At 55.0% G+C, this 26,552-nt stretch overlaps 2 protein-coding genes across 6 annotated transcripts in view; one reads left to right on the top strand and one right to left on the bottom strand.

Moving 5' to 3' along the window:
- LOC309637776 (uncharacterized protein) overlaps window positions 1-10,495 on the bottom strand; it is a 14,607-nt gene extending 4,112 nt beyond the window's left edge. Inside the window, exons 1-4 of one of the 5 annotated variants that reach the window (XR_014250790.1) lie at window positions 5,360-5,604; window positions 4,277-4,606; window positions 2,509-2,576; window positions 2,270-2,420 (exon numbers count right to left, since the gene is read on the bottom strand). Coding sequence is in view for 4 of the 5 variants with exons in the window: in XM_082412994.1 (XP_082269120.1) it covers window positions 2,276-2,576; window positions 4,277-4,606; window positions 5,360-5,421 (693 nt within the window). In the remaining variant the exon portion in view is untranslated. Of the gene's footprint in view, window positions 1-66; window positions 2,577-4,276; window positions 4,607-5,359; window positions 5,605-9,006 lie in introns of those variants that run through there. The other 4 variants (XM_082412993.1, XM_082412995.1, XM_082412994.1 and 1 more) reach the window with 4 other exon arrangements.
- Window positions 1-17,351, top strand: part of VIPR1 (vasoactive intestinal peptide receptor 1) — a 32,331-nt gene extending 14,980 nt beyond the window's left edge. The window contains exons 3-12 of the mRNA XM_082413012.1: window positions 5,695-5,884; window positions 7,270-7,376; window positions 7,802-7,934; window positions 10,506-10,659; window positions 11,193-11,253; window positions 11,461-11,527; window positions 11,901-11,992; window positions 14,861-14,990; window positions 15,222-15,263; window positions 15,920-17,351. Of these exons, the coding sequence (XP_082269138.1) occupies window positions 5,695-5,884; window positions 7,270-7,376; window positions 7,802-7,934; window positions 10,506-10,659; window positions 11,193-11,253; window positions 11,461-11,527; window positions 11,901-11,992; window positions 14,861-14,990; window positions 15,222-15,263; window positions 15,920-16,111 (1,168 nt within the window). The 3' untranslated portion in view covers window positions 16,112-17,351. The remainder of the gene's footprint in view (window positions 1-5,694; window positions 5,885-7,269; window positions 7,377-7,801; window positions 7,935-10,505; window positions 10,660-11,192; window positions 11,254-11,460; window positions 11,528-11,900; window positions 11,993-14,860; window positions 14,991-15,221; window positions 15,264-15,919) is intronic.
- Window positions 17,352-26,552: the final 9,201 nt, after the last annotated feature.

Below are 26,552 nucleotides of genomic sequence, written 5' to 3'. Positions count from 1 at the left end.
GAAAAGAAAAGCGGGAACCTCTTTAGGAAGTCAGCTGTCTTGCTACCAGTAATTAAAGATGACACAGTAAGACATCCTTTCATTCAGTGAATGTTCATTAAACACCTACTATCTTGACTGGCACTGAGCTAGACAAGCACAGTGGGGGGCAGAGGGATAAAATGCTCTGTCCTCGGGGAGCTCACGTTCTAGTTGGAGAGGCGTTTAGCAAGAAAACAAATGCATGTATTATAAATGATAAGCGGTGCTGGGAGAGAGAAGAGAGGGAAGCAACCTAAGGCAGGCGTTATGGCGGCCTCTCCGAGGAGGTGATACTGCAGCTGCGGTCTGAAGACCTGGGCTGGGAAAGAGCCGCAAAGATCCTGGCGGGGGGATCGCTCAGAGGATCAACAGCCCATGGGATGAGCCCTGAGGAAACTCAGTGGAGGCCAGTGTGGCTAGAGCAGGGAGCCCAGGGGAGGGAGGAGAGGAAAGAGATAGGCGGGCAGATGCCAGACCACGCAGGCCTTGAGGACTGACAGGACTTGGGCTTTTCCTACGTTCACTGAGAAGCCACTGCAGGGGTTAAGCAGGTGACGGAAACAGTCCACTTGGGGTTTTTAACTGATAACTGGTTTCTGTGAAAAGAGAGGATTCTAGGAGTACAAATAGGAAGACCCAACCCCAAGGCAGACGAGAGATGATGATGGTTTGGACTCGGGTGGAGAGCAGGGCAGAGGAGGGAAGCGGGAAGGTGCGGTGGAGGGAGGATAGGACTCGAGTGTGCCCCGCTCAGGTATGGGTTTGATGAGCTGGGGGAGGACAGAGGGAGGAGCAGGGCTGAGGTGGGAAGGGTTGGTGATGAATGGGACCTAGATAAGGGCTCAGAGGATGAGCAGAAAGTCTCTCACTCCAGGTGGCCTTTGCCCCTCTGGACCTGTTTCCCTATTTGTAAAGCGGGAACGGGAGGTGGACCAAATGGTCTCTTTGGAGCAGGCCAGCTTCGCTCCCCAGTGCCCGGTGTTGTGACCTCAGCAGTGAAGGAGAGATCTGGATGCCCTCCCTGAGGGTCAGCCACAGGTGTGCTGTATTCCAAGCCAGCGCCCACCTAACCCAGCCCTCTTCCAGGGGGACCCAGCACCTGGGCAGATAGGAGGTGAGCTCCTCTGGCAGCTCTCATAATGCTCCCTTCAGCAGAGCCTGGCAACCAGCCTTTCCTGGGATCCCTGGAAGCGCCTGCTAATTGCATTCCTCCTGATGCTGTTCCTTCTGTCCCTGCTGGAATTGTAAAGGCAGATCCTTCACTTGAGAACCTGGACTGCAGCCCACCATCTGGCTAACCCCGAGGCTGCCAGCCTCAGGGGGGCCCACACCAAGCCTTTCGGCAGATGAGAGAAAGGCAGCCCTTCCTCAGGTGGATTCAACATCTCACCAGAACCTACCTAGTGACAAGCTGAATATGAAGTACACTTTAGCCCCCAGTGTTCATCAGCCAGATGCCCTTGTGCAGTGAACAACCTGTGCAGCTATACTTGGCAGCCTTAGCCTCTGAAAATGATGGCAAGAAATAGGAGACTGGGCTAGGGGCTGAATATGTAAAGGAAAGAGGCTGTGTTTTCCTGGGCAACTAGATGAAGAAGGTGTGAGCCTCAATTCCAAAGAGGAAAGTTTGCAAGTAAGGGAAGTGTGGGATAGGAGTGATGGCAACCCCAACTCCTGCCCCTCTGGGTAACAGGACTGGGGAAGGAGTGTCTTTCCTGGAAGGGTTGGAAGGGACCTGGTTCTACAGGGAAAGCTGAAGAGAGTTAAAAGACGTCATTTGGCCAGGCTGGGTAAAGAGCCTGGGAAGGAGGGGTGGCCAGGCAAAGATTGCTCACCAAGGCACCAAAATGTTTGTGGAGGTCTAGTCCTTTTTTTTTCAATTTATTTTTTTTTGTTGGAGTATTGTTGCTTTACAATGTTGTTAGTTTCTGCTGTACAGCACAGTGAATCAGCTATACATATACACATATCCCCTCTTTTTTGGATTTCCTTCCCATTTAGGTCACCACAGAGCACTGAGTAGAGTTCCCCGTGCTATACAGTCGGTTCTCATTAATTATCTATTTTATACATAGTAGTGTATATATGTCAATCCCAGTCTCCCAACTGTGGAGGTCTAGTCCTTTTATTTGTGGTCTGCGTGTCTTTCACCTGCGGTGTTTTTGCCATTAAATGTTTGAAGAGACTTTTTTTAAGGGTAAAAAGTAGCAGGGCTATTTTGATAAGAAGACACCACAGTCTATATTACCTGTGTCTATGGGGTCTGTGGGACATCTCCTGCCCGCAGCATCACGTGAAGCCGTAGATAAGAAGGTCTTGTCAACCTGAGACGTCTGCCCTGGTTGGCTGGGGTGGGGCGCCATTGACAGGATTTCAGCAAGAGAGTGCCACGATCAGGTCTAGATTTTAGAGCAACCCTCCAGGATTCAGGGTGCGGAGCGGGTTGGAGGGGCAGGAAAACAGGGAGACCCATCAGGAGGCTCCCACCTAATCCAGGGGAGATGAGACGGTCGGTGCCGGTGTCGAGGAAAGAGAAGCTGGGGCAGGCCTGGTGACTGATGGGGGAGAGGAGAGAGGTGAGTGGGGAGAAAATGACCCCCGATTTCTACCCCCAGTCGCCGAGTAGGGCTTTTCACGTGGAGAACTGAGGGAGGAGAGGGGGCAGGGCGGCCGTGACTTCTTTTTTGAGACATGACAAACGGGAGGAGACTGGGAGAATGTGAAGTGGCCCTCCCAGCGCAGGGTTAAGGTCCCTTGCCCTTTCTCGCACCCTCCGTATCCCCCTCTACACACACAGGGTCTGTCGGTTCCCCAGCCCAGACTGGGGAAGAGACTGCTGGCTGATCCTCAGGGTCCCATGGTGACTTCTACTGAGATCATCTCAAGAGCAGTTCCCTTGGAGTCCTGGGCTTCAGACCCAGGCTCTTCAAAGAGGCCACCCAGCCCTGAAGATGACCCACTATCCCCTTCCCTCCCTTGCTCTCTGGGCAATCGGGGCTCCAAGGGACAAGGTCCCCCTTCAGCCGCTGCTGGGAGCCCAAAAAGATGTGGAGTCAGGCTGACCTCGGTCTGCATCCCAGGCCTGCTGCTTCTTTGCTGTGTGACCATGGGCAAGTCACCCAACCTCTCTCACCCTTGGCATCCCCCCTTTCAATGGGACTATTGGTAACTCCTGATCACGAGCCTTAACACATTAATGTTTGCTCCCCGCTGCTCCCACAGAAGGCATGTGAAGCTGCTGTGTAGACACTGACGGGTCACCCAGGCTCGCTAGCTTAATTCATGATAATCCCAGGTGTCCACCACGTCATGGGCCTGGTCTCATCGAGCCCTGGACCCTCCAGCCAGTGGGGAACCCAAAGCCTGAGCTTTAGTGCCCCTGCTTTAAGGCTGGCTGATTTGGCCTTGTCCCCTTTTTCCTACTTGCCCCAGTCTGTTGGGGACAGTCCCCCAAGAATCAGCTCCTGGGAAGGGGCATGGCCTCCGGGTCCCCAGTGAGCTCCTGAGATCTGGGGCTGAGGAGGGCCTGCAGTTTGATGAGCGGCTGCCTGAAGCCTCCAGGCCGGCCCACCCTCTGCTGCAACGGGAGAAAGCTGAGGGGGTGAGGAGGGCCGGTGTGCAGAGGGGCAGTGTGAAGATTTTTCTCATGCCCTGGGAGCCTCCTGTGGCAGTGCGGTTGGGAGGCCTGTGCAGAAGTGGGCCACCAGGGCAAGAAACTGGCCCAGCCTAGGGTCCCTTCCTCAGCAAAGTCCTTCCTGCCACCCCTGGGACCTCACAGAGGAAAGAGACCCAATGGGCTGCTCCTTTCTGGTTATCCCCCTACCCCTAGTTGTCCCTCAGTTCCTCATCCATAAAGTAGGGTGACAAGAACCTCTTTCAAATGGTGGCCAGGAGGATTTACAGAAATAGGGAATAGGGAATCACCTGGGATGTTCTGAGCACACGGCAAAGTTTGGAAATTTTAAACATATGCACAGTGACCCTCCCTGAGCTCGGGATGGCTTGACGCCCCCTACAGCTCTGCGCCTGGACACCCGAAACAAGTCCCCAGTCACCTCAGTGCAGATGAGGGCCAAGGTTACCTGGGAAGACTATGGGACCACACCTGCCCTACCCTGTCCTATGTATGTGGCCTTGAGCAAGTGACCAGCCTCTTGGAGCCTTACTTCTCAACTGTGAAATGGGATTACTTTCCCACTGGATGGTTGAGGGGCTTCAAAAAGATAATATGCCTGCAGTGCTCTGTGCAGTGTACCTGGGAAAAGTTCTCAGAACGTGCGTTGTGGTGATGGTGATGCTGATGCTGATGCTGATGCTGATGCTGATGCTGATGCTGATGCTGATGGTGCTGGTGGTGCTGATGGTGGTGGTGATGGTGATGCTGATGCTGATGCTAATGCTGATGCTGATGCTGATGCTGGTGCTGCTGGTGGTGCTGATGGTGATGGTGATGGTGATGGTGATGCTGGTGCTGATGGTGGTGGTGATGGTGATGCTGATGCTGATGCTGATGCTGATGCTGATGCTGATGGTGATGCTGGTGCTGCTGGTGGTGCTGATGGTGGTGGTGCAGGTGAGAAAGGAGCTAGACGGCAAGGATGTCAGGATCCACCTTCTCTCTCGGCTCTTCTTCATCGCCTCGCCTTATCTCTTTCCCTACTTTTCTCTCCCCTCCCCCTTCTTCCCCATCCTCTTACCTCCTCCTCCTACCTGTTCTCTCTACCCTCATCCTCCCTCCCTCTCCTTTCCTTCTTCCTCCTTCCCCTCCTCCTTCCTCCTTCTCCTTTCCTCTCCCACAACAAGCCTGGCAGGAAGGCTGTGTCCTGGACTCAGTGCCTCTGTAATGAGTCCTGGGATGGGGGCAGAGGGCTCTTCTCTGGCTCACCCATTTTCTATTCAGCCTCTCCCCACCCTGGAGAGTGGGGAGCCTTGGGGTCACCCCTCACCTCACATGGCCCCTCAGTGGTCCTGCCCCTTTGCTGCAGCCCTGGTCCTCCGGGGACGGCGGACAGTGTCGCTGTCCTGGAACCCCAGCCTTAGTGGTTCAGCCCCGAGATTCTGCAATGGTGTGCCACTCAATTATTCTCATACTTGCCTTTGCCTGGGCAGGTGCCCCTTCTCCGTGTGTGAGGACTTCACACTTGTGCCCTTATCAGAGGTCCTCCGACGCCCACCCACCTCCTGCCTCACCTTTGGTCCCTCTCCAGCAGCACATCTGAACCCCCAGCCCCCAGGCGTGGGAGGAAACCCAGACCCGTAGGCCCAGGCAGGCTGACCCAGGAGGACTGGGCAGGCCTGGGCCCCTTGCCGCAGCCAGAAGGCTGCTGTCTGTACCTACAGGACAGACAAAGGAAGCATCTGCCACACCAGCATCCGTGGCCCTGTGACGGGGGTCAGCATTCAGCTCATGACAAGGGTCAGGGATCATTCCACGCCAAGGATCCAGGCTGCCTGTGACAAGGATCAGAGTTTAAATTGCACCTGGGGTCAGGTTCAGACACGACAAGGGGCAGGAATGTCTGCTCTGGCTGTCATCTGTGTTGGTGCGTCCCCTGGCCGCCCTGGAGGTGCTTCTCCCTGCCCCAGGCTGCCCCGTGATGCCCTGGGTGTCTAGGTCAGAACAGCTGGAGCCTGATGCCGTGGGGGGTGGTGAGAGTAGGGCTGAGCACAGAGACAGCCAGGCCCCACGCCTACTCCTCCGACCTACCCACTCCCTGCCTCAACCTCTCTCCTCTCTGCCCCTGCCCTCCACCCAGGCCGCAACGTGAGCCGCAGCTGCACTGACGAGGGCTGGACGCCCCTGGAGCCTGGTCCCTACCCCGTTGCCTGTGGCTTGGATGACAACGCATCGAGTTTGGACGAGGTGGGCCTCAGTGCACCCCCCACACACACACGCTAGAGTACCCGGGCCTGCTAGCTCCTTCCACTCTCTCCCCGCAAGGGGCACGGTTGCCTTCCATGTCCGAGCCAGGACTCCCCGGGTCTGCCCTCCTCAAGCCTCCTCCCTCTCCAGGCCCACATTCCCAGGGGCGCATCCTCTGGCTCCCCTGACAGGGTCCAGGAGGGGGCTTCCAGGAGGATGACTCACAGCATCAAAGCTGAAGCAGCACCCCCAGGCCAGGCCACCCCACTCCCTCGTGGGAGCCTTGATCCAGCCCTGGCAGGGCAGACAGAGCCCATCCCACCTGCCACACGCAGAGGAGAAACTGAGGTGCGGATCCTGGAAGGAACCAGCCTCAGATACCCAGGAGCCAATCAGGGGCAGGGACAGGGGCAGGACCATTGTCCTCGGTCCCAGGATGGGGATCTGCCCTGGAGCAGGTGAAGCACAGGTGGTCTCTGTAAGGATGTGGGGCCAGGAGCCAGGGAAGGATACTGATGGTGAGGCTGGAGGATAACTTAAGTCCCGAGCTAGGAGCCCCTCTCTGCTTTGGTGGGTGAATGTAGTCTGTCTGTGATGACCTCTGTCCCACCCCCGAAGCCCTTCACAGACAAGGCTTTCACTCCTCCCAAGAGGGCAGCAATTTCCTCAGAGGCCTTAAAAGCCCACCAGATCCTCGGGCAGGATCCTTCTTGACCACTGGCTTCTGTTCCAGCAGGGTGTGGAAGGTGGGGAGGAAGGAGGGGCTGCCCAGTGACCATGGCTCTGTGCGTGTGTCCATGGGGAGGGGCCAGCAGGAAGCCCTTGGTGTCCAGCTTTGTCCCTCCTCCCCAGAAAGGCCAGATTGCCCTCCTCCTGCTAAATCCAGCCTCTGAGAGTCCCAAATGGGAAATTACTCTCCCCCTAGCGTCTTCTTTACCATTGTCCATCCCTCACCACTTGGCGAGAGGGCCTCATGGGGGGGGTCTGAAGGGCAAGCAGTCTTGTGCTTGAGGATGCCAAGCCCAGAGCTGGCCCAGAAGGGCTGTTGGACACGTGACTGAAGAATGAATGGATGGACCAATGGGTCTTGTGGGGTCTTCGCTCCTTCCCCCACTGACATTTCCCTTGTGAAGGAGCAGAGAAAGGGCATTCAACCCCCGCCCCACCCTGGGAAGCAGTCCTGTCTCATCTGTGGAAACCAGGGAGGAAGGGGCTCTGGGGACTGGAAGGGGCCACTCAGCTACTCCTGGGAGCCCTGGGCCTCAGCCTCCTCATCTGCCAAGGCAGGGATGGGAGGCAGGATGCATAGGGCACCCCGCCTCTGCCAACACCCCCTAGGTGAGTCCCCCCACCCCCACCCAAGATCCTCACCCACCTCCCTCTAGCAGCAGCAGACAATGTTCTACAGTTCTGTGAAGACCGGCTACACCGTCGGCTACAGCCTGTCCCTCGCCACCCTCCTGGTCGCCACTGCCATCCTGAGCCTGTTCAGGTGAGGACCAGCTCCTGCAACGGGTCTCAGAGCAGACCAGCCAGGTCACTCCTCACCCAGGCATGCTCTGCCCCCACCGCTGTCAGCTCCCAGGCAGCACACAGTCCTGCCCCAGCGCCCCCGCCAGGCCAGCCTCCCCTAGAGACAGCAGGGTACTCGAAGTGTTCACCTGTGTCGGCCTCATCCCTCACAGGATGCCCTGTACCTGGGGATAGGGCACCAGAGGGTGGGGCCTGTGCCCTGGAATGAGGCACCTGCAAGCCAGGCTGCACACATGGATAGGATACCTGGGGACAGGGCCCCCCTTCAGGGTGGGGTCTGCATTCAGAGGCTACAAGCCCCACCCTTCCTCAGAGCACTGGACGTGTTGGTTGGGGTGGGGTCTGAGGCCCCTTCGGCCTCCCAGATCTGGCCACCTCCCACAGGAAGCTCCACTGCACACGGAACTACATCCACATGCATCTCTTCATATCGTTCATCCTGAGGGCCACCGCTGTCTTCATCAAAGACTTGGCCCTCTTCGACGGCGGGGAGTCGGATCACTGCTCCAAGGGCTCGGTGAGGACCCGCCCAGGCCCACCTCCCTGGCCCACCTCTGCCATCTCTCACCTGAATCTCCTCTTCTCCCTTGCCTCCCTCCTGTCTCCCCTTTTCTCTCTCTCTCTCCCTTTCTCTCTCTCCCTCTCTCTTTCTCTCTCTCTCTCCAAAGATGGCCCCCCTCCGACCCTGCCTGCCAGCTCCTTGGATCCCACTTCCCTCCCAGCAGCAGGAGATGGTGCTTGGCCATCTGGGAGTTCACACACCCACTCCTGCCAATGAGAAACACCTCTCCTGGGTGCAAAGTGGTACACTTTGTGCCAGAGCCCACAGCCCCCTTCCCGCCTCTGCTGCCAACTTCCTATGTGACCTTAGGGAAATCCCTTCCTCAGTTTCCCCATCGTGCAAGGACATTCAAGCTTCCTTCCATCCCTCCTCTCTGCCATCTTCATACCCATGGTTCTGCTCACCGTGCCCCCCTTCCTACTCCCCCCGTTGCCTTCTGGAGCCAGTCCAGGCCCACACAGCCCTCCTCTTCTTCTATTCTTCTCCTGCCCTCAGTCCTCTGGACCTTCCTAGGCAAGGGAGGTTAAGAGAGCATATAAGGAATTCATCGCCCATCACTAAGGGATCCATCTCCAGGTGATTCTGTGCTCAGGGCCCCCTCCCTGAGTGCCCCCTGAGCTGAGACAGAGAGCTCAAGACCAGCCCTGGCTCCCATTCGTCCCTTGTGGTCAGTGAGTTTTTGCCTCATGAGTGACCTCAGAGGCAGTGCATTATTTCAGGGGTCAGAAGTACCTTCTCCCCAGAGAGTGAAATTGAAAGTGAATCTCTCCAGGGAGTTCCCTGGCTGTCCAGTGGTTAGGACTCCACGCTCTCACTGCCAAGGCCCCAGGTTTGATCCCTGACCTGGGAACTGAGATCCCACAAGCCGCGAGGTGTGGCCAAAAAAAAAAAAAAAGTGACTTTCTCTAGAGAGTGATGGTGGTATCTCAGACATCTCGACAAGGGGGAGGGAACACCCAGGGGAGCCACCCTGGCCATTCCCAGAGCGCCTCAGATGATCCCTCCTGGGAGCAGGGCTCAGACCTACCCGGAGCCTGGGGAGCAGCCGGAAGCCTCCAGCGCACTTGTTGAGGACAATCGTGGAAATGAGCTTCCCGATTCATTAGCAGCTCTGTGAAGCTTTTCTAAGGCAAGGAGAAGCACAGATAATTGTCCTGTTAAAGAGCTGGGTTATTCTTGCTGTAAAGCAGATGAGGGAAGGTGGGGGAAACAGAGTGCCTGTAACAGGAGGGACTGAAGTAAGACCTGAGGAAGGACTTTCCAACCATCGGGAGAGGAGGTTAGGCTGCTCTCTGAGGGTGCCTCAAAGCCGAGGGCACAGGAGGAAAGGGTGGGAACCTGTGTTCTGGGTACAGGGAGGAGTGAAAGCAGGGGGGCTTCCTGGAGGAGGGTGGCTTTAAGCTCTGGCTTACAGGTATCTGGGCTCAATCTGAAACGGCAGATAGTTTCTGAGAGAGGAAAGATGGCCCAGAAGACCTTCTAATCATGCGAGCTGGGCTGCCCAGAGCCCCTGATTGCCCTGCCCAGGGGTCTCCCTAACTCCTCCATTGTCCTCACCTGCCTGGGGAACCCCTTCTTCCTCTAGCTCCTCTGGCCCCCAGGAGGAATGATCATCCCTCCACTCTCCTCTTTTTCCTAACTTCTACTTCACCCTCCTCTTCCCTCTTCTCCGTCCCCATCTTTCCCCCAACAATTCCATCTAAACCCCACTCCACAGTCCACAGCCCATATCCCTACACTTTCAAGGGATTCTTGCTAATGCAAGCAAGAATTCTCCCTCATACGTCTTCCAGCTACCTTCAATCATAATAGGAATAAGATAAATGAGTAGCGGAGATGGTAAGTGGATGGGTTGGTAGCTGGATGACTGAGTAAATAGTGTGTGGATGACTAAGTGGAAGGATAGATGGATAAAGTAAGAAAAATTGGATAGATCATGGGTGGGGTTATATTGGTGGGTGGACGGATGAGCAGATTGATGGACAAGTGGATAAAAGAATGGATGGATAGATGTCTAGGTGTGTGGGTTGGTAGTGGATGTCTAGCATGTGGATAGTAGATGAATGGAGAGATAGACAGGTGAGTGTGTGGATGGACTGATAGATGGAAGATGATGGATGCAGATAGATAGTTAATGGATGTATGCATGGATGGTAGATGGATAGATGGGTGGGTTGGCAGTGGATGTCTGGTGGGTGGGTGGGTAAGTAAATGGATAAATAGATAGGTGGGTAGGTGGATGGTTGGATGGGTAGGTGGGTGGATAAATATATAGATAGGAAGATGAATAGATGATAAATTGATGGGTGGATAATTAAAATTGCAAGCTTATTCCAAAGCATCAGATGATCTAAAATTAGGGATAATGGGAAAACCATTGAGTATATTTATAAAGGAATAATACAAAAATAACTAAGAGAGTAAGTTGGCTGTACTGCAATCCTGTTTGTCACCCCAGACAGAGATGTGGGCAGGCAGGGGCCCCTGCTAGCTCCACTGAGGCCCCCTCTTCTCCTCCCCCTGCAGGTGGGCTGTAAGGCAGCCGTGGTGTTATTCCAGTACTGTGTCATGGCCAACTTCTTCTGGCTGCTGGTGGAGGGCCTCTACCTGCACACCCTGCTCGCCGTCTCCTTCTTCTCCGAGAGGAAGTACTTCTGGGGGTACATATTCATCGGCTGGGGTATGGTACCAGGGAGGGCTGCCAGGCTGGGAACAAGGGGGCAAAGCCTGGGGAGCTCATTAGGGGGTGGGTACCAACCCAGCCTGCCGCCTTAGGTCTTGCTGGGCTGCAGATCCTGCCTGCAAGGCACTTGGCCATGGGTTGATAAAAGTCCTCCAACTGTCTGACCCCTGGGCAGGTGCCTTCTGGCTGCAGCTGCACCTCGAGCTGACCTGTGCGACAGACAGGTTCTCTGAGCAGCCTTCCATTTCCCCTCCAGTCCTTGAAACACACAGGGCCGCTGCTAATCTCTACAGTGCCTCTGCCAAAATGAGAAAACGAGTCCCCTTTAGGCAGACACAGTCCCTCGGACCTAGAGCGTCACCCCCTCAGTGAGGCATCTTTGCGCACTGAACTACCTATGTATGTCACCATAGGTGGCCACGTTGGAAACCCACCCTTTTCTCTCCCTGCCTCTTCCTGGTTCTTCCTCCTTGAGCTCCCTCTCTTCCTGCCACACCCTCTCCTCTTTCTCTCTCCTTTGGCCCTGACAGGGGTGCCCAGCACATTCACCATGGTGTGGACCATCATCAGGACCCATTTTGAGGATTACGGGTGAGCTGTCACCCCGCCCCCCCCTCCTCCTGGCTGCTGTCACTCGGGGCAGATCCCCCGGGTGGATGAGGGGGACCAGGGAGGAACAGACTCTGGACCAGTGGTCTCTAAAGGGTTTGGGGGCAGGGCCGGGGACAACAGGAGGAATGCTGACTCTCGCTGGCCAAGGACAATCTCTCTCATTCTCCCCCACCATACCCTGCCCAGATGCTGGGATACCATCATCTCCTCACTGTGGTGGATCATAAAGGCCCCCATCCTCGCCTCCATCTTGGTAAGGCCTCCTCCCACCACTTAGGGATGGGGAGACTGAGGCCCGGAGTGGGTAGACAACTGACCAAGGTCCCACAGGAAATTCGTGTCTAGGTCAGAACTGAACCCTAGGCTTCCCAATGCCTAATGCAGGACTGTCCCCATCCCTTTCCCCACCAGGTCTTCCTCTAGAGTAGAGAAAGCAGATTGGGAGGCCCAGCCCTTAGGGATGTGAGGGAGAGTTCCTGGATGACTTTCCCAAAGCGGGAAGAGCTAGGGGAGAGGTAAGATGGATGGATAGCTGGGCCCTGGGAAAGAAGACAGGCCATCAGCCCAGGGGGCTGGACACCCTGCCTCCCCTCTCTGACCACCCGACCACGGCCCCCAACCACCAGGTGAACTTCATCCTCTTTGTTCGCATCATCAGAATCCTGGTTCACAAACTGCGGGCCCCAGATGTCGGGAAGAGTGACAGCAGCCCATACTCGTGAGTATGGGCCCAGGGCCCCGGCTCTCCCGGTATCCCCAGCCCCAGTCCACAGATCATCCCACGTCCCCTGGAAGTCCCCCTCCAGAAGCATCAAAAAGCCACCTTGCTCTTGCCCACCTCTGCCCCCATGGCCTGGCTCAGTGCACGAGTGTCCCCTGCCCAGTCCCACCCTCACCAGCCCCATGAGTCCCAGTTCTGCGTCTCCTGCATGACTTACCTAGCAGGTGGTCAACCCCGCTATGTATCTGCTGTCAAGCCAGGGAGCTCGAGAACACAGTAGATAACCTGTGTCCTGTTCACACCGTGTGCCCAGTCCCTGGCATGGGCCTGGCACAGAAAAGGGGCACAGTAGATGCGTGCCCCGGGGGAGCCCCCAGTCTACCAAGGAAATGGCCATATTCGGGACTCAGTCCTCCCTGAGAGTAGTAACGGCATCCACAGGTTACATGCCAGGTGTGTGCAACGGGGTTTCCAAGCATCATCTCATTTCATCTGTACAGTCTCCTCTAAATTGTCCCCATTTCACAGATGAGGAAACTGACACATACTCCCTCCTCCTCTAGGGTTTGGGAGCACATCGTCTTGGCAGGGGGAGGGCACGGTGTCTGTGGGACAGGGGTCATATCCTTGCTTGGAAAGGTGTGAGGGCTCTTCCTGTGCTTGGGGGGCCTGGGGAACAGGCAGGGTTTCATGAGAACAACAAGGCTGGAAGATAGAACTACAGAAACATGAGGGGGTAGCTGTGGGAGGGTGAGTCGGTCTGTGTGCCCACAGATGGGAACAGGAGATTGATTATCAGCACTGCACAGACAAGACAAACCTGGGGTGTCCCACAGGGACCTTCCAGTCCTGTGATCCAGAATGTTCTCCTGGGCCTGGCTTCTCTCTGGGGAATCTGTGCTGTGGTTCTAAGATTCCTGGCTAGAATGTCACGAGCTGCTGGATTTAGGATTCTATTCTGGAATCCTGTGATTCTCTCTGATGAGACTAAGACTCCCGTTCCTGGTGTGACAGCACTTCCTCCCTCGGGGTGTGGAGGTGGAGCTTCCCTTCCAGTTTGAGAAAGGAAGGCCCTGCGGGGGTCTGCAGTCTGCCAGGGGGTAGCACATCAGGCCTGTGCCCCCTCTTCCTCTACTTTCCCTGTGGGGCCTTGTTTTCCCCAACATACAGCTGCTCAAAAGGGCTTGAATCTGAGGCAAAGAGAGCCGGTCATCACCAGGTCCACGTGGGTGAGGTGGAAACTGAACAGCTGTCGGCAGGCAGAAGGGGTGGGGGGAGTAGGAGATGGAGCTCCCCGCGGAGAGACTGTCAGCTCCCACTCTCTACCTCCCCACAAGCCTTCAATTTAAAGAAAGCCTCCATCTGTCAGCCTCAGGCGCGTGGGATAGGTTTGCAGTCAAGGAGCGGTGGGCAGTGCTCGGGATACTGGCGTGGCTGGGAACCAGGTCCAGGAAGGAGTGGGAGGGGCAAGGCCAGCTCCTCTGCCCCCAGTTTGCTGTGGGTCCTCAGGCCCAGGGCCAGGCCTACCTGGACTGACTGCCAAGGCAGGAGAGACAGAGGCAGAGACACACTCACTCCTCAGACCTCTCGCAGCCAGGGAACTGTGGGTTCACACTGCCTGGACCAGCTATGCGGTCAAGTGGCTGGGAGGCCTGAACCAGGATGAGCTCTGCTCCATGGGAAAGGGGCAGGTCATTTAGAGTGACTGTGGACCCTGCTGAGCACACACGGCCGGCGAAGGAGGAGCTGGTCCTGCAGAGAATTCTGGGGGTGCGTGTATTGGTGTGGGGAGCGGGGGGGAGGGGAAAGGGGTAATCCCAGAAAAGGTGGCAACTCCTGGGGAAGTGGATACTGCAGAGAAGCCAAAGACAGGGCTTTACTAGTTGACCCTGAGTCATCCTTGGTGACCAGACACAAACTTGAGGACCCGTCATCCTCCCAAGTGGCCTTGGGCATCTGTGGTCAGCAACCCAATTACAAAAACTTCCTTCCCAAATGCCCTCATTTCCAGTAGAGTATTGGTCTCTCATAAATGCACTGTATTTCATAGCACCCAAAGCGCTTCCAAGTTTACAGTGGGCCGCACTTCTATTACTTGACCGTGTTGAGCATACACTTGCCCCATTGTACAGATTGGAGAAACTGAGACCAGGGGAAGGGAAACCAGGATCTCCTGTTGCTCAAGAAACTATCCCCATTAGCGGCCATAGAGCCTGAAATACCACTATTACACGTAATCCTCGGGATTCAGCCCTGGCCCTCCTTTATACTCTCTCCTCCAGAAAGTGAAAATAGAGGGGTTTCTCTCTCCTTGCAAGCTACATTTGCTAGGATTCTTTATCCACTGACTTCTAGTTAAATTTGACTAGTGGGAGGCTCTGGAAGGGGATTAGATAGGACAAAGGGGAGGGAAGCTACAGACCTTCTCTCATGGCTCCAGCATTGACTCTGGCATGGTCTCTGGCATTGACTATATCTCTTTGTGGCTCAAGGTCATTCAAGAAGCCCTTCTCAACATGTTTCCATCTCATTCAAGGGACTCCTCCCACGTTGATTTTCGCGCTTACTAAGGTCTCTACCATCAGAATCCCAACCCTTTCCAGGCAGCCCTGTCCTTGGGTTCTGGTAAAACCACCTCTTCCCTTTGTCCCTCCTTCACTGGAGCTGGAAGTCCAAGGGAGGAGGCCCAGGGGGCATGAGGTCATAGGCACTGCAGATAGGGAACAGAAACAGTTGTGGACATAGGACTGATGGGAACCAACAGTCTGTCCTCACACATCCTGGTCGTTGTCTCCGTCTTCTGTGCCCCATGTGCCCACATGTGTGGACACCCATACCCACTGCCTGCCCCTCCCCTGCCCCCAGGAGGCTGGCCAAGTCCACCCTTCTGCTGATTCCCCTGTTTGGAGTGCACTACATCATGTTTGCCTTCTTCCCCGACAACTTTAAGGCTGAAGTGAAAATGGTCTTTGAGCTCGTCGTGGGGTCTTTCCAGGTATGAACTGTGGACTTAAGGCTGCGTTCTTCTCTGGGCTTTAAGGGAGGAAATTCACCTGGGGCCTTGGCCTCTTGCCGCTAGATTCCAATCTTTTCATTGCAATAAGTATTTATTAAGCACCAACTGTATGTTTAGCCCTTTGTTTCACCAGGGGAACACAGGAGTGGGGCAGGGTTTGGGGCTCCCGGGGTCTGTCAACCTCACCTCTCCCCCTCCCTTCCTCCCCAGGGTTTTGTGGTGGCCATCCTCTACTGCTTCCTCAATGGCGAGGTAAGCCCCTCTCAGACCTTGGGGGGCAAGGAACAGAACTCTGGTAGCCCCAAGGTCCAAAACCCCTGACAGGATATGTGCAGAGCAAAGAAGAGTCAAACCTTGCTACTCCAAGTGTGGTCCTCAGACTAGTAAATCAGTGATGGCACCTAGGACCTTGTTTAAAATGCTGATTTCTGGGCCCACCCCAGGCCTGCTGACTCTGAATCTGCTTTTAAGAAAACCTCAGGGGATTCATGTGCACATCAGAGTTTTAGAAGTGCTGTGTTAGGTGGCTGTGTGCAGAGTGAGTGGGGATGGGTGAAGTGAAGGCTGAGTCACTGTGGAGCCCTGGTTACAAAGCACAGAAATCTATTTGGATGAGCTCCAGTGAGCTGGAGGGCAGGGATCAGGAGATTGGGTCGCATACCTCTCCCTCCCTGGACTGAATTCTCTGATCCTCTCTGGCTCCCACCTCCCCCGACTCCAATCCCTGGATTTGACCTGGCCCCTAGAAGGTCCCATCTCTGCACTGCCCAAGGTAGCATCTGGCCTTTCAAGTTAGATTCCCCAAGATGCTGTGACTGTCTGGCTCACGCTCCCTAGACGGAGTGCAGCCCAATCAGCAATGCAGGAGGCTTCATAGGGGCGGGCCTGACCACCCTCCCTTCTCCCAGGTGCAGGCAGAGCTGCGGCGGAAGTGGCGGCGCTGGCATCTGCAGGGCGTCTTGTGTTGGGACCCCAAATACCAGCCCCCGTCAGCAGGCAGCAGCGGGGCCACGTGCAGCACGCAGGTCTCCATGCTGACCCGCGTCAGCCCCGGCGCGCGCCGCTCCTCCAGCTTCCAGGCCGAAGTCTCCCTGGTCTGACCGCCAGGTGCCCAGGCGGGTGGGCGGCCCCTCCCGTCCGCACCGCCCCCCACCCCGCGCGGCACCGGGGGCAGAGGCCTGCCAGGCGAGGTCAGCCCCAGCCCTGAGCTCGGAGGCTGCCCGGGCACCCCCAGCTCACTGTCCGGAAGCCCCTGGAGAACACTGCCCTTGCGCCTGCCTGGGAAGACGAGGACGCATAGGTGGGGGAGGGCTGGGAGCTCCTACCTAGAAGATGCGGGGTGGAGCTCAGTCTTCAGACTCCGCCCCCAAAGGCCCCCTCTGCCCATTAAGGGCGAGAAATCTGCATACTCTCACCTGATTCCACCCCCTGGTAGATCTCACTACCCATCCGAGGAGGGCCACCGCCTATCCCCTGACAATGCATGTGGGAACGTGGTGTGATCTGAGGGGACAAAGGTCTTGCCCCGAAAGGTCACCTGCCACCGCCACCTCGACAGTGCCTGAAGTTCCACCATTGCTGTCAGTTTCCTTTGGGTTAAGCATCATCATTCAGGCATCTCTCCAAAGATGCGGTCCCCTCCCTCAGTGCCTCCTCATAGCTGCCAGCTCTTCAAGGTGAATGAGTTTTTCTGCCTCCGGCAGATGCGGTTGTAAACAAGGGGTTTTAGTTTGGGGAGGGCAGCTATCTTCATAGTCCCCGCTAAAGTGGAGTCATCCCGGGATGGCTGGAACAATTTCAGGAGCTTGCCACCAGCCCTACCAATCCCTATGGGCTGTGGGAGCTGCCCCTGGCTGCCTACCTATGTGCCAGCTATTAGGACCGGGCTCAGAGATGTACACTCTTGGGCCCCTTAATCCTCAGAGCAACCCAGCAAGGCGGGCACTACTGTCCCTGTTTCACAGTGAGCCTCACAGAGAGCAGGTACCTCATCTTGTCACACAGACAGGATTTGAACTCAGATCTTGCTGACGGGAAAGGGAAAGCACAGACTCTTAACTGCTGCCTTTGATATATTGTAACAAGCTGGATCCTCTTGCTTATTTGTATCACCACTGATATTGTTATTACCACCATCCCCCAAACCCCTTTCCCACCCCACCCTCCCTGGAGTGTGGCTGAGGAGTCCTCCAGCCCATCTGGACAAGAGCCTGGTGGTTGTCATGTCCTGTGTCCGCCCTGCACCCCTGTGGCCACACGGCTTCCTACCCACGCCCCAGCCGGAAGATCCCCTTGGGACTGCAAACAGGCTTGTGCAACAATAAACACTGGGTTGGATTCGCTTGGTTTTCCTGGTGGTTGGTGTTCCCATGTGGGCTAAAATGGAGACCAGCTTCCAACTTGCGGCCACGCCCCCCCACCCCCATTCCAAGGAGGGCTGGTCCAAGACATCACTGAAGCCAGGTGCCACCACCCCTCTGGCTTCCATGTGAGGAACACACAGTTCTAAGGGCTTTCAACTCACATCTTGTTGAGTGGTACCCTCTCTCCTCTGAGTGTGGTGAAGTTATACCCCATCCTCGTAGTGTCCTCCCACCCCCTGAATCCAACCAAGAAGAGATAGTTCTATTCTTGGATTTATACAAAAACAGCTGACAGAGCTGCCCTCGGTCCCAAAAATGGTTACATGGGGGTACCTGCGCCCAAGGAGCACATGTGAGATGACCATGTTGCCAAGAGGTGGCAGATAGAGGACAGAACAGATGTCACCAGAACAGAGACAATACAGCGAATAGAAAGGTTTAGACACAGAGGCTGCAGGGCGAAGAAGATGACGCTGGTCAGCGAGGGATGGATTCACAGCCACTGCTCCAGCTGACCTCCCTGGCTTCCCCTTCCTGCAACCTTCCTGCCTAGACCTGGCCCATCCACCACCGTGCCTGAAATCCCACCATTAGTGAGTCATGTCTGGGGAGAAGCAGAGTTATCAGCCAGGAGGGTAAGAAGTGAATAAAACAGAGAGAGACCCAAGACAGGGACAAAAAAGGGAGGACAGGAGTGGGGCCCCGCCTGGGAGGCAGCGGGAAGTGAAAAGCTCCCCACCCCCCAACCCCTGGGAGTGGGGAGCATTCAGGAATGGGGACAAGGTGAGACACTGTCCCTGGCCAGCAGAGGTCATGAGCAGACATCCCAGGCTGCGCATGGAATGGGAGTGGAATAGGGGTGACCACGAGCAGAATTTCTCCTGCAGCCCCTCTTTCCTCCAGCTCCCCGGTCCCTCTCCTGCCTTTCCCGGCACAGACCAGACCAGCTCATCTCTATTGCCACCTGGTGGTGCCTCAAGGACATCACCAAGGTTGGCCTTAGGGACCCAAATACCTAGTCCCAGCCCAGCTCCCAGCTCCCAGCTCCCAGAGTGCGGGCCCCTCCCCAGGAGGCCAGTTGACACAGAGGGCAGGTCTCTCTCCTCAGCTCCATTTCAGAACGAGATACAAGAGAGAGGAAGTGGTGAGGACACAGGATTGATGACCCCAGGGACAGTTTGGGATTAAGGAGACCCAGGACCTGGCCCTCAGACCAAGGCCCCTGACCTTGTGGCAGTGATTCCCATCCCAGACCCGGCTGTGACCCCAGGTGGATGCAGACCTCTGGTTGCCCACAGGCTAGGCCCTGACCCTTGACCAAGGCTGAACCCAGACCCTGAGGGCAAAGCCCAGTTAACTCAGGTGAGCTCCCTCTGGGAAGGCAAAGACAAGTAGCCCCTCACCATCCTGGCACAGACGGCCACCATGTGGATGACTCCTGCCACTCCAGGGGACCGGCTGCCCAAGGAGGGTGACCAGTCTGCCAGTAGAATGGCTAGGGAGCATCTTCCCAGGTGAGGGGCGGTCCCTGAGGACCAAGTAGTAGTCTCCAGATCCCAAGGGAGCATGAGAGATGCCAGGGACACCTGAATCGAGGTGAGCAGGTGCGGGGAGCCCTTTGCAGTAGGAATTCAGGGGGGACTTCTTAAATGAGGCCAAGGGGATGAGAGTGGGTTTGGGGCAGGCCACTCGGGCTGCTGAGAAGGGCCTCGGGGACAGGCCAAGGAAGAGCTGCCAGTCCGTCATCCAGGTGAGGAAGGACCTGGTTTGGGACATGCTGAAGCTAATGTCTGTGGGGCATCTGAGGAGAAGTCCCAAGGCTGTTGGAAACTGACCTAAGGCAACAGGGCCCAGGCAGGAGTTAGGGAGACCAGGGCAGCCCCGAGGGGGGTGGGGTTCAGGGAGTCTGTATCCCCAGGCACCTCCATCTGGTGGGCCAGGCCAGGTGGGGTGAAGAGTTGGTCTCAGCACCTCAGTTCCCATCACTTGCCCGGGGCCTGTTTTCATGAGCAAGGCCTGCCCCCCACCCCCATGTGGGAACAGCAACTCCTCTTATTTCTCCCGGGGGAGCGGGCCGGAGCCACAGCTGGCAGTCATGAAACACCCTGATCAGGCCAGGGATGGCCGAGATATTAATAGCCAGGACACAGCCTCCCAGAAAGAGGGACAGTAACGTCTGCAGGCCATGGGGATGAGGAAGATGGGTCAGGAGGCCATCCTGGCGATGCCCCAGCCCCCATGCAGGGCAGATTATGTCCAGAGAGGAGGGAAGGGACTTGCTTGGGATCGCCAGCAAGTCACTGGTACAGCCCGGCCTTGAACCCAATTCTCACAGTCCCAGAACCCTGCCTCATTGTATGAATTGTCATAGGTGACATTCACTGGGATTGCCCTGTGTAGAAACATAGAAGCAGACCTGGCTGGTGACCCTGAATCTTCATCGTCTTTATTTTAAAATCTTGACATTTTTTGTTTGCTTTGTATTTTTACATTAGTTTTGATTTTTTAAAAATATTACTTTAAAGGGAATTCCCTGGTGGTCCAGTGGTTAGGACTCACTCTGTGCTTCCACTGCAGGGGGCACAGGTTTGATCCCTGGTCAGGAAATTAAGGTCCTGTAAAATATCATTTATCCTGATTACCTACTGAGTTTTTTGTGACCCTCCTTAAATTTTGCATCCGAGGACAGTGCCTCACTTGCCTCACCCTAGTCCCAGCCCAGCTCCCAGAGATCCCGGCATCTCTGAGCCCAGCATACTGGCATGGAAAAAACTTTGAAGAGCTCTGAACAAGCCTCTATGCGGCCCAGAGGGAAGGGGTCCTGCCAGGGTGATGCCCACGAGAAGTAGGGAGCTCCAGGGTTAATTCAGAGGTTCAATAATGTCAACATAGACCTAGATGTTTTCTACCTGTCCACTCTGCCATCCTCAATGTGTTGACTTTCATCTGCAGACTTATCCCCTCTTGATTGCACCTGTTTCTGCCCCAAGCATCATGTTCTCACAGAACTCCATCCACTTGCAGGGAGGAGAGTGCTTCCTGTGTGTCTCCTTTTGTCAGGAAGATAAGCTATCCCAGAACCCACCTTCTACATACTCTCTTCAGGCTCCTTGGCCAGGACTAGGTCACACACCCAAGCCCTGGCTGCAAGAGAGACCAGGCTTCCAGAGGGAAGTTGATCTGATAAGGAAGAAGGATTGATCTGATAAGGGAAGATGGTTGTTGAGTAGGCAATCAACAGAGTCTGACTCTCAATCTCCTTTTGGACGTCTCTTTGGGTAAATGTGTGGCCTTTCAGATTCCCTCCATCTGAGCCTGGTGGTGTGGTAGATGGTGGAGGAGAGGAAGCCAAACCAGTCATGGGTCAGTGCAGGAAAGAGAAAACACTCTAGGTCTTTCATGCAGAAAGAGATTTAAAGTAGGAAGTTAACCACAATGTTCACTGCAGCTCTATTTACAATAGCCAGGACATGGAAGCAACCTAAGTGTCCATCGACAGACGAATAGATAAAGAAGATGTGGCACATGTATACAATGGAATATTACTCAGCCATAAAAAGAAACGAAATTGGGTCATTTGTAGTGAGGTGGCTGGACCTAGAGTCTGTCATACAGAATGAAGTAAGTCAGAAAGGGAAAAACAAATACCGTATGCTAACACATATATATGGAATCTAAAAAAAAAAAGTGGTTCTGAAGAACCTAGGGGCAGGACAGGAATAAAGACACAGATGAAGAGAATGGACCTGAGGACACGGGGAGAGGGAAGGTTAAGCTGGGACGAAGTGAGAGAGTGACATGGACATATATACACTACCAAATGTAAAATAGCACAGGGAGATCAGCTTGGTGCTTTGTGACCACCTAGAGGGGTGGGATAGGGAGGGTGGGAGGGAGACGCAAGAGGGAGGGGATATGGGGATATATGTATACATATAGCTGGTTCACTTTGTTACACAGCAGAAACTAACATAACATTGTAAAGCAATTATACTCCAATAAAGATGTCAAAAAAAAAAAAGCAGGAAATTAAATGTATAAAGATTTGGAGAAATGGAAAATAGGGCACACCTAGCTTCATGGTCACACCACCCCAGCTGCCACCTTGTAGGAAATTATTGCCAGTGTCCTACTTGCACATCCATTAAACTGGTGACAAGGAAGTAGAAGGAACAAAGTGTCCTGCTGCTGCAAAAATTCACGTCTGCCAGATCCCACCCGGCAGCCACCGCACCGCAGGTAGAAAGGCCTCCATCTCCCTTCTGCCTTCCAACTCTCCCACAGCGCTTCCCTCTAAGTTGCATCTAGATCCCCAGCAGCATGGGGGCCTGGGAGAGGTAGTCTTTAGCCTTCTAGCCCCTGCAACACAGGGAAATATGGAAGGGGCTAGAGAGGGAAGCCGAGTGCCAATAGGCAATTTCTAGCACAGAGGCTCAGGTGGCCGTGTAGCCTGAGTCCCCAGAAAGCAGAGCCTGTGACCAGGAAACAGGAACAGGGAACAGAGAAGTGTGATGCAGGGAAATGGAGAAAGCCAAAATCAAGGTGGGTTATTGAACTGGTCACTGCTTTGCCAACAGGAACTCGTGTCCCACTGGGACCCTCTGAGGAGTGGGCAGAACACACCTCAAGGTCTGCCCGCGGCAATGCCCTCACACTGCCAGGCTGGGCAGGCCTGAGTGTAAGCAGGTCCCTGCAGGCATCCTACACGGTGACTCCAGAGGGACTGGGGCAGAAAGCGAGAGCTGTGTGGGACAGCTGAGATGGGGGATGGTCCCGTTATTCCTGCAGGAGCTGGCAAAGGTAGGTGAAGAGGCTACAAGGCAGAGTCCAATACGGCTGGCCTCCTGGCAGGAGAGAACGGAGCCTGGCACAAAGCTAGGGCTAGGGCCTTCTACTAGGGTCTTGGTGGACACTCACGGTGGCCGGGCGCTCATAGCTCATGAGCTCACAGTCTGTTCTCTTGGCTGGGGTCCCACCTCAGCTCACTCTGGCTCCTCAGACCCCTCCAGGCTCAGCCGTGCCTCCATCCGGCCCTGGGGATGACTTGCTCTCACCTCAGCACTGGCCCCGGCGGTGCTGAGACAGGCCCACCAGTCCCAGCTCAGCCACCTTCCCCGTGTCCTGTGGCGCACACAGGAACTTCTGGACGCTTCCAGGCCTCTGGGAGTGGAGGGAGGCTTGAGAGAAGACGCCCACTCCGACCTTCTTGCCATCAAATCTGTAGCTCCACCGTTTTTTACCCAGCAGGGCCACCTGAGGACCACAGGCTGCCTAGGGGGCCGTCTTCCAATGCAGAGGGGGACACACGCCCCCTCTATCTTCAGCTTTCAGTTTCTTTCCCTTCAAGATTTCATCCCAGAGGATGATACCAGGACATGCGTCTGAGAGGTGCATCCCCTCCTGTTCCCACCACTCACCAGCTGAGGCTGGGCTTTCCTCCCTCCCCCTCCATCCTCCCTTCTCCTTGAGATGGCTTCACCCACCCCACCCTGCCCCAGTCATCCTGGTGGAGGGCCTTCAGAGGAATACGATTTCAGGGCTCAGCGGATGAGAATGCTATCGGTTTAATATTTTCAAAGTATTAACGTCATTATATTCACTCAGCAAACAGTTACTGAGCACGTACTGTGTGCACAGTTCCAAGCAGCGACCAAGGCAGAGGCCCTGCGCTCACGCAGCTAAGCCTCTAATGGAGGAGTCGATAATAAATGAGGAAAATTACAGAAGAAACAAGGCAAGAAGCGGGGCTTGGCTAAGGGGCGCTCTGTTGGTTGGAGTAGTTGGAAGAGGTCTCCCCAAAGGGAGATAGTGGAGCAGCAACAGGTCATTCCCCTTTCCTGGTAATCAGACGGTTTTAAAACCATATATATGTCAGAACTGGGGCCCAGAGACCTTGAGGTCTAGGTCAAAACGTCCAGTCCCCTGCCTCTGCAGCAGCAGCCCGGACAGTACGTGAGAGCCATGTACTGGGACTTGGGGCCTCGGTGCCATCCAAGCCTCCCCTAGGTAGGGGCTCCAGTGCCCACTGATCGCACACTCACCACAAGGGGATACCTGCCTGGACATGGGGAGGGCTGTTCCTTGGGGCTACATTGTGGCAGTGACCCGGGTCCAGAGACTCCATCTGGGCATGGGGGCCAAGAGGCACCCCCCCCACCCCCGGTTCAGTGTCCTCCGTGCCAAGTGACAGAGAACAGGCAGCTCTTGAAAAGACTAATATTTGCTTTTCAAATGGGAGCTGGCACAGGCTGTTTCCTGCAACTGGCGTCTGGCTCACCCCGTGGGATGGACACAACAGGAGGCACTCCGGGAGATAGGCAGATGTCCCCGCGGACACCAGCATCTCGGACAAGACGATGTCTTTGAGATGGGGACAGCATGTTCCAAGGTCCCATCTGATTCATCTCACATCTGCTTGTACACCTTCATGGTGGAGTGCTGAAGACCTCTCCAAGCGCTGTTGGACAGCTCTGTGAGAAAGTGCATCCTCATTCTGGCCCTGTGTTCCTTGCTTATGGCCCTTGCTCTCATCCCTGTGGCCTCAGAAAATGTGCCTGCAACCACCCCTCAGGGCAGTCGTGGTCCTGGTCACCTTCACGCCTCCAGCCCCAGGCCCCTCCTGCTTCACTTGCACGGGCTCACACTGCTGGCTCCGTGGCCAGAACAGGCTATTTATGGGGTGGGAGGAAGGCCTTGCCTTGGGTGCACCTCTGTCCCCCTGCAGCTGTGTGCTCTTTGTCCAAGTGAGAGCCTTTCAGCTGAGTGCCTCATGTGGGAGAGAGTCTCTGTCAGGAAACTACTGGTGAGACGGCCTGAATCTGAGAAGGAGTCCCGGTGGCCAGAGTCAGCTCCCACCCGCCTGCATTCCCCCTCTGGAGCCCCCTCCTCCCTGCTTTCTCCCCTCCGCCCCTGCCCCCCTGGGTCCCAGAAACCCTCCCTGCCCATTACAGCCCCTGGGCTCAGCTCGAGTTCCCCCCATCCCTGTCGCCCACTGAAGAAGCTCTGGAGGCCGAACCACTCTGGCAGCTCGCGGGGCTTTGGAGGCCCCAGGGGCAGGCCCTGTCGGCCTCGTCAAGTCCAGTCAGGGCTGGGCACCCTGGGAAAGCTCTCCAGGGGCAACGCGGGCCCCCTGGTTCTCCCAGGGCTCTCAGACCTGACTGCTGACTTTAGCTAGCCCTCCTTTTTTTAAAAAATTCCTTATTATCTCTATACGTAACTCGCAAACTCCTGGCCCCTCGTAGGCAACCATGCAAATGAATCTGACATGTATCTTTTGGAGTACATTCTTAGGAAATATTAGATCATTTTGTGCACATACGTTTCTAATCGTATAAATGTTATTTTTCACTCAGTTCTGTTTTGAAGATGCATCCATGAGACTACATCTAAATCTGGTACTTCTGCCTCCTGCATGCTGCTCCGTGGTGAGCCTACACGCTTTATCTGTCCCCGGTAGACACGCAGATTGCTTTCTGCCAACACACATAATGCTTCAGTAAACATTTCTCTTCATACGTGACCCCTTAAGGATCTGTATAAGAATTTCCCAGGGACATAGATCCAGAAGTGAAGTTTCCATATCCTAAGGTGTGTGTACACTAAATTTGGGTAGGCAGCTGTATTAGTTTGCTAGGGCCACCAGAACAAAGTGCCACAGGCCGGGTGGATGAAAGAACAGAGATTTATTTTCTCACATTTCTGAAGGCTAGCAGTTGGAGATCAAGGTGTCAGTGGGGCTGGTTTCTTCTTGGCCTGCAGACGGCCACCCTCTCCCTGGACTTTCTCATGGTCTCCCCTCTGTATGGGTCTGTGTCCTAATCTCTTCTTATAAGGACACCAGTCATATTGGATTTGGGCCCACCCATATGACCTCTAATTTTTTTAACCTTAATTACCTCTTTAAAGACCCTGTCTCCAAATACAGTCACGTTTTGAGGTACTGGGGGTTAGGACTTCAACATATGACTTTAGGGAGAACACAGTTCAGCTTATAACAGTAGCACTGCTGTTCAGATTCGCTGTACACGAAGTCCTAGATACCCATACTCGCGCCAATACTCCCATCCAGGTTTCTAAATTTTGCCAAACTCACAGGCGTAAGGTGATGTCTTATGGTTGTTTTAATATGTATTTCTCTGTATTCCTGATGATTGTAAACATCTTCATATGCTTATTAGCTTTCTGGGTTTTCTCTTCTGCAAATTGCTCATTTTTCTATTGAAGTTGCTCGTCTTTCTTGCTGATTTAAGGAAGTGCTTGTATATTAATCCCTTACTGGTTTCAGACATTGTAAATATCTTCTCTCATCCTTTTAACTTTGCCCATGACATCCTTATTTGTATGTCATCAGATTCATCAATCATTTTGCCTTAAGGGTCGTGCCTATGACGTTTTGTTTAAGAAGTACTTTTTCACCCCAGGTCACAGATACTCTCCGTCATGCTCTACAGTGAACTTAATAGGTTTTGCCCTGCACATTCGATCCGGGGATGTCTTAGAGCTGACTCAGCAGACCCAGGCGCACTCAGGTGGGCCCCTTCTCTCTGAGCCCCTTCACTCCTCCGCTGGCACTGCCCAAGGATGCTGGGCAGCTGTCAGGCAGCACTTCTGCTACCTGACCCCACAGGGGATTAGAGTCCAAGAAAAAGGAAGGCAATTCATCAGCCCTCCTGGCACCCAGCCCTCCTGGCACAGAAAGGGCATCCTTCATGGGCCAAGATCCCTTTTTATTCTTTGTGGGTTCCGCCAAGTGGGCTGACGGCACCTTGGTCTCAGCCCAGAGGACAGAGCTCTGGGCTACACTGTCATTGGCTACCTAGGACAGACCTCAACTTCCTCACCTGAGCAACAATGGGGTTGAACCCAGTGGTATCTAAAGGGTCTGTCAACGCCCGAATCCCAGAACTCAGTAATTCAGATGCTTATTTTGGAGGTCTTTGCCCTCCTCCAAAAGATCTTCACTCAGGACAGATAGTGAAGAGGAGCTTGGCACATGCATCCCCCAGTGTGGTTAAAGTGCTGTCAGGAGAGGCTGGTGCATTTTTTTCCTTTCTGGGAATTTCATCAGCTGCTAAAGGAACGATCCTGCAAAACAGCACAGTCCCCTGGGCTGGGAACCTGATGATGTGCCCCCTGGTGGCCATTTCCTGACAGGGCTCGTCCTGGGAAATGAAAACGA

The sequence above is a fragment of the Balaenoptera physalus genome (assembly GCF_965194825.1).
Source record: "Balaenoptera physalus genome assembly, chromosome: 11".
NCBI lineage: Eukaryota > Metazoa > Chordata > Mammalia > Artiodactyla > Balaenopteridae > Balaenoptera > Balaenoptera physalus.
The sequence above is the reverse complement of the archived record's forward strand: the minus strand, read 5'-3'. Positions and strand labels throughout refer to the sequence as shown.